General features: G+C 46.1%; 1 protein-coding gene across 2 annotated transcripts in view; it reads right to left on the reverse strand.

The window, feature by feature from the left end:
• LOC144762250 (exportin-5-like) overlaps positions 1-15,009 on the reverse strand; it is a 1,106,737-nt gene that overhangs the window by 677,739 nt on the left and 413,989 nt on the right. For both annotated transcript variants that reach the window (XM_078647393.1, XM_078647392.1), the window contains exons 10-11: positions 8,927-9,052; positions 8,570-8,660 (exon numbers count right to left, since the gene is read on the reverse strand). In XM_078647393.1, coding sequence (XP_078503519.1) covers positions 8,570-8,660; positions 8,927-9,052 — 217 coding nt within the window. The remainder of the gene's footprint in view (positions 1-8,569; positions 8,661-8,926; positions 9,053-15,009) is intronic.

Consider the following 15,009-nt stretch of genomic DNA (forward strand, 5'->3'; position numbering starts at 1 on the left):
AAGACCTCGACCGAGATCTCTCTTCTGCGACCCTCCTTCTCTTGGCAGGAGGATCCTGTACTGGAGATTGTCCCACCTCCGCAGCCGATGCTGATCCTGGAGAACCTAATTGAGGCCTTAGGACTGGTCCAATGATTCACCCTCTTTCTCCTGCAGCACCTGCTTCAAAGGCGACCTCTCCTGTGACCTTGCAGGAGAGATGTTCACTGGCTGCGAAACGCTCTGTTCCCTGGATCTCCGCTGATCCATCGACGGTGGCTGTATCAACGCCGAGCAGATAGACGCTCTCTCGACGTCGGTTTCCTCGACGCCGACCTCGGGTGGCGATGAATGCCCTTCGCATAGAGCATCTCGCCGTTGAAGGCTGTCTACTCGACGACGACTGAGGCTGCTTCGACGCCGATCGCCGGTGCTCTGTCGGCGACGGGGTGTGCCTCGAGGCCGAATGCCGCTTGTCTGAATGCGACGGAGGCTGCCTCGACGTCGAACGCCATTGATCGGGCATCGACGTGGGCTGCTTCGACGTCGATCGACTATGTGTCGACAGAGGCTCCCTCAACGCCGAACGACCATGACTAGTCGTCGACGGAGGATGTTTCGACGCCGAACGCCGGTGGCCAGGCGTCGACGGAGAATGCCTCGACGTCACAGCATGATGATGCTGCTTCGACGTCGGGTGGCTCGCCGTCGAACTCTTCTGCTTCGACGGTGACCTATCCCTCGACGCTGTCTGTAGCGGAGGTACCTTGGATGTTGACGCTGAAGACATCTTCTTCGTCGCCGTCGACTGCTTCTCCAACGCCGATCTCGACGCCGAATGTGAACCAGTCGGGGCTTCTTTCGACGTCGACCGCGCCTTCCGACTTTTCTGCTTCTTGGGAGATCTTCCTCTCTCAGAAAGCCCATAAACACGAATTCTCTCAAGTTCTTTCAGAGTTCTGGATGATAAAACCTGGCAGTTTTCACAGGTTTTCGAGGAATGAGAGTCTGGTAGGCACAGGATACACACTGAATGAGTCAGTCTTGGCCATCTTCCTTCCACATGAAGGGCATTTGTCAAAGAGTGAAGGCATCTCTGACAGTAACACCCTAGGTCAAAAAGACGTCGAGTGAAAGCAAAAAATTGTAGGTAACAAGAATATTTTTTGACAAAAAGCCCAAAGGAAAGGGAGCTGTTTCACCAGGGTCCTGACTGAAGGAGCCGGAAAGAACAACTGACCTAACTGTCACCCCTGAGGCATGATGGGAAGCCTGGGGTCATGGCTGCCTTAAAGGCACGGTGCCAGTTTTTTGTTGAAAATGGTTTCATTTTCTATGCTATTGTTTTGCAATGCAGCCTGAGGGCTAACAATGTCTATTTACAAGCAATTTTCAGGATTTATGAGTGGTCTACTCATTAAAACACAAAGTTCAAAGGTTATTTGACCTAATGTGTTTTTCTTTTGCTTCCTTACTAATTGCAGTGCATGTATATGTGTTTACATTGTTTTTAGCCTCAGTTATGAAGCTGCATTGGTGTGAGAAAAATAATATATGTACATACATATATGTGGAGCGAGATATATGTGTTTTTTACATATATAATTTTATATTGTTTCCGGGGTCCCGCACATGGGCGGGAATATTCAGTGCTTATGACTATTGATGAGGATCCCCTGGAAGAGAAGTATCTCTCTGTAATGTTATTTTTTAATCATTGTAATCATCACTGAATTCATTAAAAATTAATAGTTCCACATGTGAGCAGGATCTCAGAACACCTAAAAAAGAACATATGTGTCTTTAAGTCTACATAATGGCACATTTTGATTTTCTTTTATAATAGGATAGTCATTTAAACAAAAGCATTGAATTAACAGCAGCCAGTTCGTATACCGCAATGCTGCGCTTTTTCAAAATGAATGCAAAAGTCAGATCGGCAATAAAGCCTTACCTAGAAAGAAAAACTGATCTGTTCTTTTAGGATTCAGGTTTCAGCCTGTTTTACAGCCAGCAAGATTGCTCAGTTAGTTAATCTTTGCCATTGATACCTGCACTGTTCTAGAGGTCATAGGTCTGTGTACCAGCAAAGAAAACTCAGCCCCCCCCCCACTTCATTCATTTGCAATTAGCGAATTAACTGGGATTAAACAGGGTAATAGTAGTATCTGTAAATTACAGAAATGCAATAGGAGCATTATTCCTGCAGTTTATTATAGGGTTCATCAGGGAAGCGCAGGGTGTTTCGTGATGGATTACAAATATAATTTCCTTCATCATGGGATCTTCATTGATATTTATGACCAATGACTAGTACAACAAGCTCATGCTAGTTCCCTCTAGAGAGAAATTGAATAACCAAAGACATGAGCTGTTACACAGAGATCTCTGCTCTTGAATGCATTGGTTCTGCACCAAGAACGTTGGCAGTAGGCGTTGTAAAACCGTATTTGATCACCAGGATGCAGCAAAAAAGGAAATATTGATGATGAGCCAAAGTAGCAGTTTCCCAATCAGGCTGAGGCTTAGGTCGCCACATGAGGGATCTATTAGCATTTGGTAGCACTCCATTACACAGCATTAAGCAGAATATAAATGAGAGACTCTAGAATGTTTTAGGGTCATGATTCCTATAAAGATGGGACCAGAACTAATTGAAACATGTTGCATTTTAGAACATCTTTCATTTTGTCTAAGTAATAATAAAAAAGTATAGTTCATTAAACAATATAATGTCTATTCAAACATACACACATACAGTTATTGACAGAACATGTTAGGAGCTAACAACTGAGTTTAAAAATGACACAAAATTATAATTATTTCAAGACTGAATATCTACATGACGCAAGTAGAGAAATCAATTGTTGGGTAATAGAGGAAGTGAATACTTAGCTCTCACTGTATCAACTTCAAGACAAATTAGCAGTATATGCTTCCAGTAAGGAGGATTCATCTCATGCCTAAACCTAACCCTGCCATTGGCAGTAAACCGTGGGACTGAACATGAATGGTTCAACTGATTTTGCGCGCTTCTTTGTACTAAGACAGTTAACATCAAACATTATGTAGCCAACTTTCAAGGTCAGCTTATTTTGAGCCTGAGTAGACACAAGAGGGAGCATATTCAATATCTCAATAGATTTCAGGCACAGTCAAGCAATTGAGGCGTCTTCAGTCATGAGCCAACATGGAAAATTCAGCACCTGCACCGGAGAGCCCCAAAAAAGCTTCTGAGCATGAATTCTAATTTGATACCCCCAATACTTGCTGACACAGAAAGACCCAAGGTCATTTGAACATAGCCAAACAAAGTTTTCAAAATATAGCACTTGTTGAAGAATTAAGGCCACGGAACTACAGGTGGTCCTTCTCAGCAATAGGTTTGTCTGAGAGCCCTCCACACTGAAAGTTGAACTTCCATATTCCACTTCTAGTTCGGAGGGCACCTTTGATGAATGGTTTTTCCAACTAACATCATTATCGAAAAAAAAGACTCAAATATATATATAGTGTTCTATCGATACTGGTTAGAAAGTGCCGTCTTTCTTGCATTGGTATGCCCCCACTTTTTTGCTGAACTGCTGATGTGCTTTGACTGTGTGCCCTGGGCTCCTGCCAACCAGGTACCCTGGGCCGGTGTTCCTTCCCTATAGCTGTGTTGAAACAAAACCCAATTGGCATCTCTGGCCACCTATCAGCTCCTAGTAAATGGTATCCTAGGTACTCAGGGCATGGTGACCAGAGGAGCCCCTAGGGGTTGCAGCACTTATTGTGCCACCCTTAGGGGCCCTGTACCCTGACACCCAAACACTGCCTTTGCAGGCTGCGTGTCTAAGTACAGAACTAAACAAAGTCGACATGGCACACCTCCCTGTGTGTCATGCCCACAAATCCCACTGCCCTGGCATACCTCAGTCACCCCTCTATCCGAGTGCCCTATGCCAGAGGTGTGGGCACAGGTGCATGAGCCCTGTGCCCCTACAGGACCAAGGGCCATTTGTGGGCACTGTAAGTGCAGCGCTGCAATTTAACAATATATGGTGCTGGGAGGTCGTCATTACGAACTCCACAGCACCATGATGGCTTCACTGAAGACAGAAAAGTTGGTTATCAAACTGCTCAGTACATTAAACCCGCACTGATGCCAGTGTGAGGTTTAATAAACACCAGAGGGCATCTTAGAGATGCCCCCTGAAACCTAACCTACAATCCACATCTGGACTGAGTGGCTGCCCAGGCTGCCACAGCAGACATGTTGCTGGACCCCTGCGTGGAGAGCCCCTCGCTCTCCTGGGCCTGCAACAATGCACATCCTGGGCGAGGTGCTAGGTTTCCTCCCCCAGGATGGGCAGGGCCAAGCTTCAAAGGCCTCTGTGAGCTTCTCCACCATTTGCTGTGCTCAGCAACTGGCCCCCACCAGTTCTAACCCCCACTCTGGCGGGAAGACTGGCGGGAAACCCTAAGTCAGGAAGGGGGTTGCCAGCCTGTGCCAACCCCACCCCTCAGATGGGAGAGACGAGGTGAAGCACGACACTGGGCTCCGGCCATCTTGAAGATGGGGAGCCCTGCCCTATCACAGCTAGGCTGCTGCCGCCCTCCCACAGGAGAGGAGCAGGCTAGGGGGTGTACCCACCCCAGGACAGGGACCTATTGGTCCCTGCCCTTGCCCTACCTGTAGCGCCCCAAACTTTAGTATTTAGGGGCACCCTGAGCCTTCCTTGCTCAGATCCCGAAAAGAAGAGAAGAAAGAAGATCAAGAAGAAGAAGACCCGCCGTGCAGCTGCTAACAGGAAGACACCCACTGACTTGGCCCCAGCCCTACCGGCCTGTCGATCCTGGAATATGCTCCTGCTTAATCCCGGCGACTCCTGCAGACAGCAACCTTGGAACACCCGGAGGACCTGCCTGCCTTGACCCTGTTAAAGACTGGGACTCCCATAAGCAGAGGCTCTGCTTCAACCACCTCCCCTTGGTGCCAGCCAGGAAGCCCAAGACCTGCCCACTCTGCACCCGCCGAGCCCGGCCCGTGCCAGAGTGATCCCAGACCACAAGGACGTCCCCCCGGCGACTGGGACCCGAAGTCCAGTGCCCAGAGACCCTCTTCGACTAGCCAGACGACGCCTGCAACCCTCAGAACCAGGGAGCCCTTCAACCGCGACCAGCCGAGAGTAAGATTCCCCGACACCCAAAGAAACCCCTGCAACCCGGCGCCCTACGGCTCCCTGTGCCTCCCTTTGGGGTACCTACCTCTTCGCCAGGATCCCAACTTACCTCTCGAAGTGGTGGTCGCACCTGAAGAATCTCCGTCCCTGAGTCTGCAGCCTTTGTTCCCTTTTTACCTTTCCCATTGAACAACATTGAGCGCCCAACGGCTCAAAAGCACCCTGCACCCAGCCACCCGAGTGCCTCTGGCAGTGCAACCGTTGCCCTATCCTACTTCCCCATTTGCCCTGAGCAAGTGACCAGGAGCCCAGCTCCCATAGCCGCGTGGACTGCTAGCCAGCAGCCACCAACCGAAGGCCCCCTTCCCCCTCATTGGATAACATTGGGCCTATCTACCTCTGCACCCGGCTACCCCAGCGCCGCTGAGGGTGAACCAACAGTACCTACCTGACCCTGGGAGACCCCTGGGTCTATGTCCAGAACCCCAACTTCACCAGTCGAGTACTCACCTGGAAACCGGTAACTCACTTACCTGCCATTGGATAACATTGACTGATTTGACTAGGAAAATCTTCTAAGTGTGAAGTTTTGAAAACTTAAAATATTCCCATAAAATCAACCGAATTCCGAAGTACTCACCAGTTCTGCATCTTGTAGCACAGTACTGAACCGCAAAAGTAATCCTAGCCTAGTTTACTAGTAACTTGAATTTTCCCCATAGGAATCCATTGTGTGCTTTTCTGTGAAATTTCTTCGGTCTACTTTTGAAAACTTGAAATATTCTTTAAAAATATACCAAATACTGACACGTAATTACTTACCTGTTTTAAGTTGAGACCCCAGTGCTGGACCTAGGAGCCCAGTACTGGATTACAAAAGTAACGAGATCGTACTTTTACTGCAACCTGAATTTTCTCCCATTGGATAACATTGCCAGATTTTCGTTGAAAAGTTCCTAAGTGTGAACTTTTAAAATAGCTTTATATTCCTTAAAAATCACTGCAATAACTAAAACGTTTTTTACTACCAGAGTAATCTACAAAGTAATCAGCTATATTTAAGTAGAAAAACCCATTGAGCTCAATGTTAAATTGTGTTTAGAATTGTGTTGCCTACTGCAACCCCTGTACCTATTGTGTTTACAAAGTTTATTGACTTTCTGCAAAGTCCTCATCTGAGACCTCTCATATTGAGAACAGAATATTTTGATACCTGTTGGATCTAAAAATAAAACAACTATATCTTTGATATAAAAACAGTTGGCCTGGAATTCAGTCTTCGAGTGTGTGAAACCTTTTGCTGACTGAGTGTGTAAAACAAATGCTTTACACGGTCCTCTGGTACTGCCTTACTGCTCGACCAAGCTACCACTTTAGAGAGTAAGGTCACACCTGGCTTTAACCTCTGTTACACCTCTGGGGTTGGTGGCCTCTATACACACTGCACCTTACTTTGGTCCAGTACATATAGAGCCACATTCTCACAATACCTGAACAGGTTTAAAAATAATCCAATCATTATACTAAGGGGCAGATTAAAATATCTTTCGGAAAGGCTCTGCTCTGAATGGGCTTCTGTATTATTAGAATACGATTCGGAACTCATACACACTTCCCAACAACCGATTACGATGCCCAGAAACTGTTGAGGCAGTCCAAATCTGTTCCGAAAGGCATTCGGACAGCACAACCCTTTTGGAGCAGAACCGTACAGCTCTATAGACATGGTTTCCGAACGAGGTCGTTCGGACTCGCATGACCCGATTTGTTCGAAAACGATTCTGAGACGGATTAGTTCGGAACAGTTTCTGAACGACATCATAATCGGCCCCTAAGTGTTTATGAGACATTAATAGTTAAGTGGGTTTTCTTACAGTAAAGAGCCATCTCACTCAATAGCCTTTTAATGCCAAAGGGATATGATCATTATTGAACAGCCCTCGGGATTGTCTATGCTGGAGTACAAGAAAATTGTGTTATGCAAACAGAATGATGAATATGCAAGTTTGAATTAACTTTTGTGTGGAATGCCTGGCACGTTCTTAATACGACCATAGCCTTATGAAATATTTATGTTTTATTTGAACAAAGATTCTAGATTTCAAAAACGCAACAGACGAAGAAGACTGCTGGGACAAGTTGGCAGCACAATGTTTTAAAACAACTATCACCATTGCTGTGCTGCATCGAGGACGAAGACCCAAAGCATAGAGTTGCACTCGAGTTCACCGAGCCCAAGGTCTGAAGAAGGGATGCTGGGAAACTCAAAAAGGAAAGTTATTGACGCAGGAAGGATTCACCTGTGACCACAACGGGAGACTGGTAGATCTCTTCCATATTGGCGAGGACTTCAGTGGACGTTCACCGTGCACCCAGGACCCCTCACTATCTTCGTGGACCAAGGAATCCCTGCAGGGAGAGTCTCAGCGACTGCTTCGCATCCACAGCATCCTTAAAGCATCTTCGGAATGCTTCACTGCTGCATTAGGGCCACTCCATCGGGATGCATTACAAAGTGGATGAATAGCCTGGGACTGCTGAAGGACTGCTACACCATTAAAGGTAACTGTTCTTGAGGACATTGCTTGTCCACCCAAGGAGCTCCCTGCCCAGAGTACTTCGAATCACCCGCCTTGACACTAACCTACGTTTTGTCGAAACAAGTTTCTAAGTGTTCACCTAGTTGATTTTTCCAAGGCTTGTTCAAGGCGGAGTAAAATTGCATTGATTAATCATTTCTTGCAAAATCTATATCTCCAGAACCCTCTGGTAGATCTTTTTAGTTCTAGTGTCTATATTCTTATAAAAATACAGTATATCTATTTTTATAAATTGATGTCGGATTTCTCGAGAGTTGTGTTGATTTCTTCAATTGTTTTGGTGCTTTTTAAGTGCTTTGCACTTGTTCTTTTGAGTAAGTCTTGCTGCTCAGTGCCACAGCTACCCAGGATTGATCTGAGGGTTTGACAGACTAACCCCAAGGATCCTAGAGGAGGTGGTGTATTATACGGTGGGCTGCACAACCACAGAATATAATACACCCCATTTAATCACAGTTAAGCAAACTGCTCAAAAATAAAATACAGTTATACTTGGTACCTACTCACCCCAAAAGTAGGTAAATGAAAGCTAGAATTGCAGGATCTAGTTGACTTTTACGTAAATGGGGATAACCTGATAGTATCGGGGATGGGTTTGAGGAGGGCAGGGGAAGGGAGGGTGGGGATTGGGGGGTATGTATTGACAGGTGAATGATCCTAGCCATAGGACCAAAGGGAGGAGACTGCCTGGCATGTATTAATATCTCCTAAGAGAACCAGTGCTACAGATTATAATGATTTACCATTTTGAGGGAACATCTTCTTTAGTGTTATTAGTACAAGGTTTATACTCAACAAGAACCACACTGGACTTGTGATGCTTACTTTTGAAGAATTCGATAAACTCTTCATCACCGTCGAAGTCCATACGTGAATATTCACAGCTGGGACTGTCATTTTTAGAAGGAAAGCCAACCTGCAAATGAGAGTAGAAAGTCCCAAAATTATAAAAAGCTGGCAGTAGTATGAAAATCTTTCAACCTTAAGGAGGCCAATCAGGAGCCAGTTTCAATTACCACAAAACTCAAAACCAAGTAGGAATCAAAGCATGGCCGTATTTCCAAACGTGGGATACAGTAGAACTCCTAATTTAACAAAAAGACACCTGGTCGAAGGAGTCTGAAAAAAAAAAAAGACCCAAAGAAAGCAGGCAAAACATGAAATTCTAGTAAAAAATCATACCTTGAGCAGGTTTATTGTTGTAGCCTGAAGATACTTTGGGAACTTCGAGAGCAATACAGTATCACTAGAAAAGACTTTATGCTTTAACAAGGTTTTCCAGGTAATCTGGGTGGAAGAACGCAGGAACTAACAAAAAAAAACAAGAAAATGTGTTACATTGTGAGCAGCATTGCCTCACCAAAAATGCTCCTCAATTAAGGACAGTCTGAGCAAAAATTAATGAAGTAAATGCTGTATTTTCATTTACTGTAATCATATAAATGATATTTCCATCGGCAGAAATACCATCTCTTGCAAACAACTTTATTTATTAATTAAGGTATCTGAAAAGTGTTGACCTAGCCAGATGGACAATGGACAGGCATATACCTGCATGAGTAATCTGAATATGAAGGCGAGGTAGAAGAAAAGGCAGGGGAACTAATGCAGACATCAAGGTAGAGTATGAATAGATAGGTTGTTTAGCCTTTTCCAAAGCATAGCAGATCAGGATTGAATATTACAGGGCTCCATAGTCTGGGCGCTTGTCAAGTGAAGGCCTGATGAATTGTTTATTTTTTTTTATTTGGGAAATTCATGGTGAACGAGAGGCCTAATGACGGAATAAATATACCAAAGAATTCCCATGACTGCGACAGCCTCTAAAGTAAACAAATGAAAATAACAGGATTCAGCAGTGCAGGAGATCGTAGGCCACAAAGAGCAGCACATGCAGACAGGCCAGTGGAAACCTAGTGGCCAAAATGAAATCCACAAGTGTTGCAAGAATCCAAAGTAGGAAGATGAAAATTAACACTTCAACATTAATTCATTTAGGTTAATGGTAAGCAGACTGGACTAAAGCATTAAGGAATCAGAAATGGCAGCAAGAGTTCAGTGGTTAAACAGTGAAATGTTAAAAGGAACGCTATAGTAACAGGTATGGGATGGGGGTGCAAGGCCAAGCAATATATGTAGCGAAACAAAATGCCTGATGTCTGGCCATGAAAATCGAGAAAGCTGAAAAAACAATGAATGCTGGAAAAAAATAATCTAAGATGTCAAATTCACCAACCAACGGTACTGAAAGTTTTTAGTTCAGAAAAAACTGCTCTACCGCCACTATGGCAAAACAAACCAAGCATTTGCAATGCAATAGGTCTCGCATTACGAACGTTTGAGCTATTGGTCTTGTAAATTACACATTTTATATTTATGTGTTGGTTTTGAAAATAGCGAAATTAATAGCTTTGTCATTTACAATGCCAATACTTTTAACTTTTGCAAATGTGACACATAGCATTTGTAATGCAACATGTTTTGTATTTACGTGACTTAGATGTATTGTTATTACAAATAACAATGGCTTTTAATTTTTTTAAATAATACTTAAATAAAAGTTATTGTAATTTATAATGGAAATAGCTTAAACTTTTGTAAATACCTTTTGTGAAGATTATGTTCAGTGTATTTTATTGTGACGAAAATCCAAGAACAGAAGTGAAATATTAACGTCTTTTTGTGACATTTGTAATAAAGCTTGAGAACATATTTGAACCAGTTGTTGTTGAATGGTTGCACTGATTGATGCAGTGGTGGCGCGGAGAGATGTTGTGGTGGCGACGAGTGATGCGGTGGCGTTCAGTGATGCTGTGGTAGCACATAGTGATGTTGTGGTGCCCCTGAGTGATGCTGTGGTGGTGCGAAAGATAGAGTGAGGGCGATAGATAGATAAATAGAGTGAGGGCGATAGATAGATAAATAGAGTGAGGGCGATAGATAGACAGAGTGAGGGCGATAGATAGACAGAGTGAGGGCGATAGATAGACAGAGTGAGGGCGATAGACAGATAGACAGAGTGAGGGCGATAGACAGATAGACAGAGTGAGGGCGATAGACAGATAGACAGAGTGAGGGCGATAGACAGATAGACAGAGTGAGGGCGATAGACAGATAGACAGAGTGAGGGCGATAGACAGATAGACAGAGTGAGGGCGATAGACAGATAGACAGAGTGAGGGCGATAGACAGATAGACAGAGTGAGGGCGATAGACAGATAGACAGAGTGAGGGCGATAGACAGATAGACAGAGTGAGGGCGATAGACAGATAGACAGAGTGAGGGCGATAGACAGATAGACAGAGTGAGGGCGATAGACAGATAGACAGAGTGAGGGCGATAGACAGATAGACAGAGTGAGGGCGATAGACAGATAGACAGAGTGAGGGCGATAGACAGAGTGAGGGCGATAGACAGATAGACAGAGTGAGGGCGATAGACAGATAAACAGAGTGAGGGCGATAGACAGATAAACAGAGTGAGGGCAACAGATAGACAGAGTGAGGGCAACAGATAGACAGAGTGAGGGCAACAGATAGACAGAGTGAGGGCGACAGATAGATAGACAGAGTGAGGGCGACAGATAGATAGACAGAGTGAGGGCGACAGATAGACAGAGTGAGGGCGACAGATAGACAGAGTGAGGGCAACAGATAGACAGAGTGAGGGCAACAGATAGACAGAGTGAGGGCGACAGATAGATAGACAGAGTGAGGGCGACAGATAGATAGATAGAGTGAGGGCGATCAATTAGATGGACAGATAGACAGAGTGAGGGCGATAGATAGTTAGAGTGAGGGCGATAGATAGATAAATAGAGTGAGGGCGATAGACAGATAGACAGAGTGAGGGAAATAGATAGTTAGAGTGAGGGCGACAGATAGATAGATAGAGTGAGGGCGATCAATTAGATGGACAGATAGACAGAGTGAGGGCGATAGATAGTTAGAGTGAGGGCGATAGATAGATAAATAGAGTGAGGGCGATAGACAGATAGACAGAGTGAGGGCGATAGACAGATAGACAGAGTGAGGGCGATAGACAGATAGACAGAGTGAGGGCGATAGACAGATAGAGTGAGGGCGACAGACAGATAGAGTGAGGGCGACAGACAGACAGAGTGAGGGCGACAGATAGACAGAGTGAGGGCGACAGATAGACAGAGTGAGGGCGACAGATAGACAGAGTGAGGGCGACAGATAGACAGAGTGAGGGCGACAGATAGACAGAGTGAGGGCGACAGATAGACAGAGTGAGGGCGACAGATAGACAGAGTGAGGGCAACAGAGATAGACAGAGTGAGGGCGACAGAGATAGATAGAGTGAGGGCGATCAATTAGATGGACAGATAGACAGAGTGAGGGCGATAGATAGTTAGAGTGAGGGCGATAGATAGATAAATAGAGTGAGGGCGATAGATAGATAAATAGAGTGAGGAAGATAGACAGATAGACAGAGTGAGGGCGATAGACAGACAGAGTGAGGGCGATAGACAGACAGAGTGAGGGCGATAGACAGATAGACAGAGTGAGGGCGATAGACAGAGTGAGGGCGATAGATAGACAGAGTGAGGGCGATAGATAGACAGAGTGAGGGCGATAGACAGATAGACAGAGTGAGGGCGATAGACAGATAGACAGAGTGAGGGCGACAGACAGATAGACAGAGTGAGGGCGACAGATAGACAGAGTGAGGGCGACAGATAGATAGACAGAGTGAGGGCGACAGATAGATAGACAGAGTGAGGGCGATAGATAGATAGACAGAGTGAGGGCGATAGATAGATAGACAGAGTGAGGGCGATAGACAGATAGACAGAGTGAGGGCGATAGACAGATAGACAGAGTGAGGGCGATAGACAGATAGACAGAGTGAGGGCGATAGACAGATAGACAGAGTGAGGGCGATAGACAGATAGACAGAGTGAGGGCGATAGACAGATAGACAGAGTGAGGGCGATAGACAGATAGAGTGAGGGCGATAGACAGACAGACAGAGTGAGGGCGATAGACAGATAGACAGAGTGAGGGCGATAGATATATAGAGTGAGGGCGATAGATAAATAGAGTGAGGGCGATAGACAGATAGAGTGAGGGCGATAGACAGATAGAGTGAGGGCGATAGACAGATAGAGTGAGGGCGATAGACAGATAGAGTGAGGGCGATAGACAGATAGAGTGAGGGCGATAGACAGATAGAGTGAGGGCGATAGACAGACAGAGTGAGGGCAATAGACAGATAGAGTGTGCGACCGATAGATAGAGTGAGGCAGATAGAGTGAGGCAGATAGATAGAGTGAGGCAGATAGATAGAGTGAGGCAGATAGATAGAGTGAGGCAGATAGATGGTTGTGTGTGTGTGGTGTGATTGTATGTGTGGCTGTGTGGTGTGATTGTATGTGTGGCTGTGCGGCGTGGTTGTATGTGTGGCTGTGCGGCGTGGTTGTATGTGTGGCTGTGCGGCGTGGCTGTATGTGTGGCTGTGCGGCGTGGTTGGGTGTGTGGGTGTGCGGCGTGTGGTTGGGTGTGTGGTTGGGTGTGTGGTTGGGTGTGTGGTTGGGTGTGTGGTTGGGTGTGTGGTTGGGTGTGTGGTTGGGTGTGTGGTTGGGTGTGTGGTTGGGTGTGTGGTTGGGTGTGTGGTTGGGTGTGTGGTTGGGTGTGTGGTTGGGTGTGTGGTGTGGTTGTGTGGGTGGTTGTATGTGTGTGTGGGTGGTTGTATGTGTGTGTGCGGTTAGAGAAGGATGTATGTGGAAGAGAGCAGCAGATCAGCACAGGAGAAGAGAAAAGGGAGTTAAAGAAGGAGGCGGGTGGAAGAGAGCAGCAGAGGGAGAAAAGAAGACAACAGGGAATTAGAGAAGGAGGCGGGTGGAAGAGAGCAGCAGATCAGCACAGGAGAATAGAACAGGAAGTTAAAGAAGGAGGTGGGGTGGAAGAGAGCAGCAGATCAGCACAGGAGAAGAGAAGAGAACAGGGAGTTAGAGAAGGAGCTGGGTGGAAGAGAGGAACAGATCATCACAGGAGAAGAGAACAGGGAGTTAGAGAATGAGGCAGGAGGAAGAGACCATCAGATCAGCACAGGAGAATAGAACAGGAAGTTAAAGAAAGAGGCGGGTGGAAGAGTGCAGCAGATCAGCACAGCAAAAGAGAACAGGGAGTTAAAGAAGGAGGTGGGGTGGAAGAGAGCAGCAGATCAGCACAGGAGAAGAGAAGAGAACAGGGAGTTAGAGAAGGAGCTGGCTGGAAGAGAGGAACAGATCATCACAGGAGAAGAGAAGAGGGAGTTAGAGAATGAGGCAGGAGGAAGAGACCATCAGATCAGCATGGGAGAAGAGAAGAGGGAGTTAGAGAAGGAGGTGGTGGAAGGGAACAGCAGATCAGCACAGGTGAAGAGAACAGGGAGTTAAGGAAGGAAGCGGGTGGAAGAGAACAACATATTAGCTCAGGAGAAGAGAACAGGGCGTTAGAGAAGGAGGTGGGTGGAAGAGAACAGCATAACAGCACAGCAGAAGAGAACATGGAGTTAAAGAAGGTGGCGGGTGGAAGAGAGCAGCAGATCAGCACAGGAGAAGACAACAGGGAGTTAGAGAAGGAGGCGAGGTGGAAGAGAGCAGCAAAACAGCACAGCAGAAGAGAACAGGGAGTTAAAGAAGGAGGTGGGGTGGAAGAGAGCAGCAGATCAGCACAGGAGAAGAGAACAGGGAGGTAGAGAAGGAGGCGGATTGAAGAGAGCAGCAGATCAGCACAGCAGAAGAGAACAGGGAGTTAAAGAAGGAGGTGGGGTTGAAGAGAGCAGCAAAAGAACACAGGAGAAGAGAACAGGGAGGTAGAGAATGAGGCGGGTTGAAGAGAGCAGCAGATCAGCTTTGGAGAAGAGAAGTGAACAGGGAATTAGAGAAGGAGGTGGGTAGAAGAGAGCAGCATAACAGCACAGCAGAAGAGAACATGGAGTTAAAGAAGGAGGCGGTGGAAGAGAGCAGCAGATCAGCACAGGAGAAGAAAGCAGGGAGTTAGAGAAAGAGGCGGGTGGAAGAGAACAGCAGATTAGCACAGGAGAAGAAAACAGGGAGTTAGAGAAGGAGGCAGGGTGGTAGAGAGCAACAGATCAGCACGGGACAAAAGAAGAGAAGGATTAGTTACTTACCTGTAATCCTAGTTCTCTTCCAGGGGTATACTCATCAAAGTCATAAGCACTGAATAGTCCCGCCCACGCGCAGGACCCCGGAGCAATAGCCAATAATATGAAACGTGAGAACCTACTCTAAACT

The sequence above is a fragment of the Lissotriton helveticus genome, chromosome 6, assembly GCF_964261635.1.
Source record: "Lissotriton helveticus chromosome 6, aLisHel1.1, whole genome shotgun sequence".
Lineage (NCBI taxonomy): Eukaryota > Metazoa > Chordata > Amphibia > Caudata > Salamandridae > Lissotriton > Lissotriton helveticus.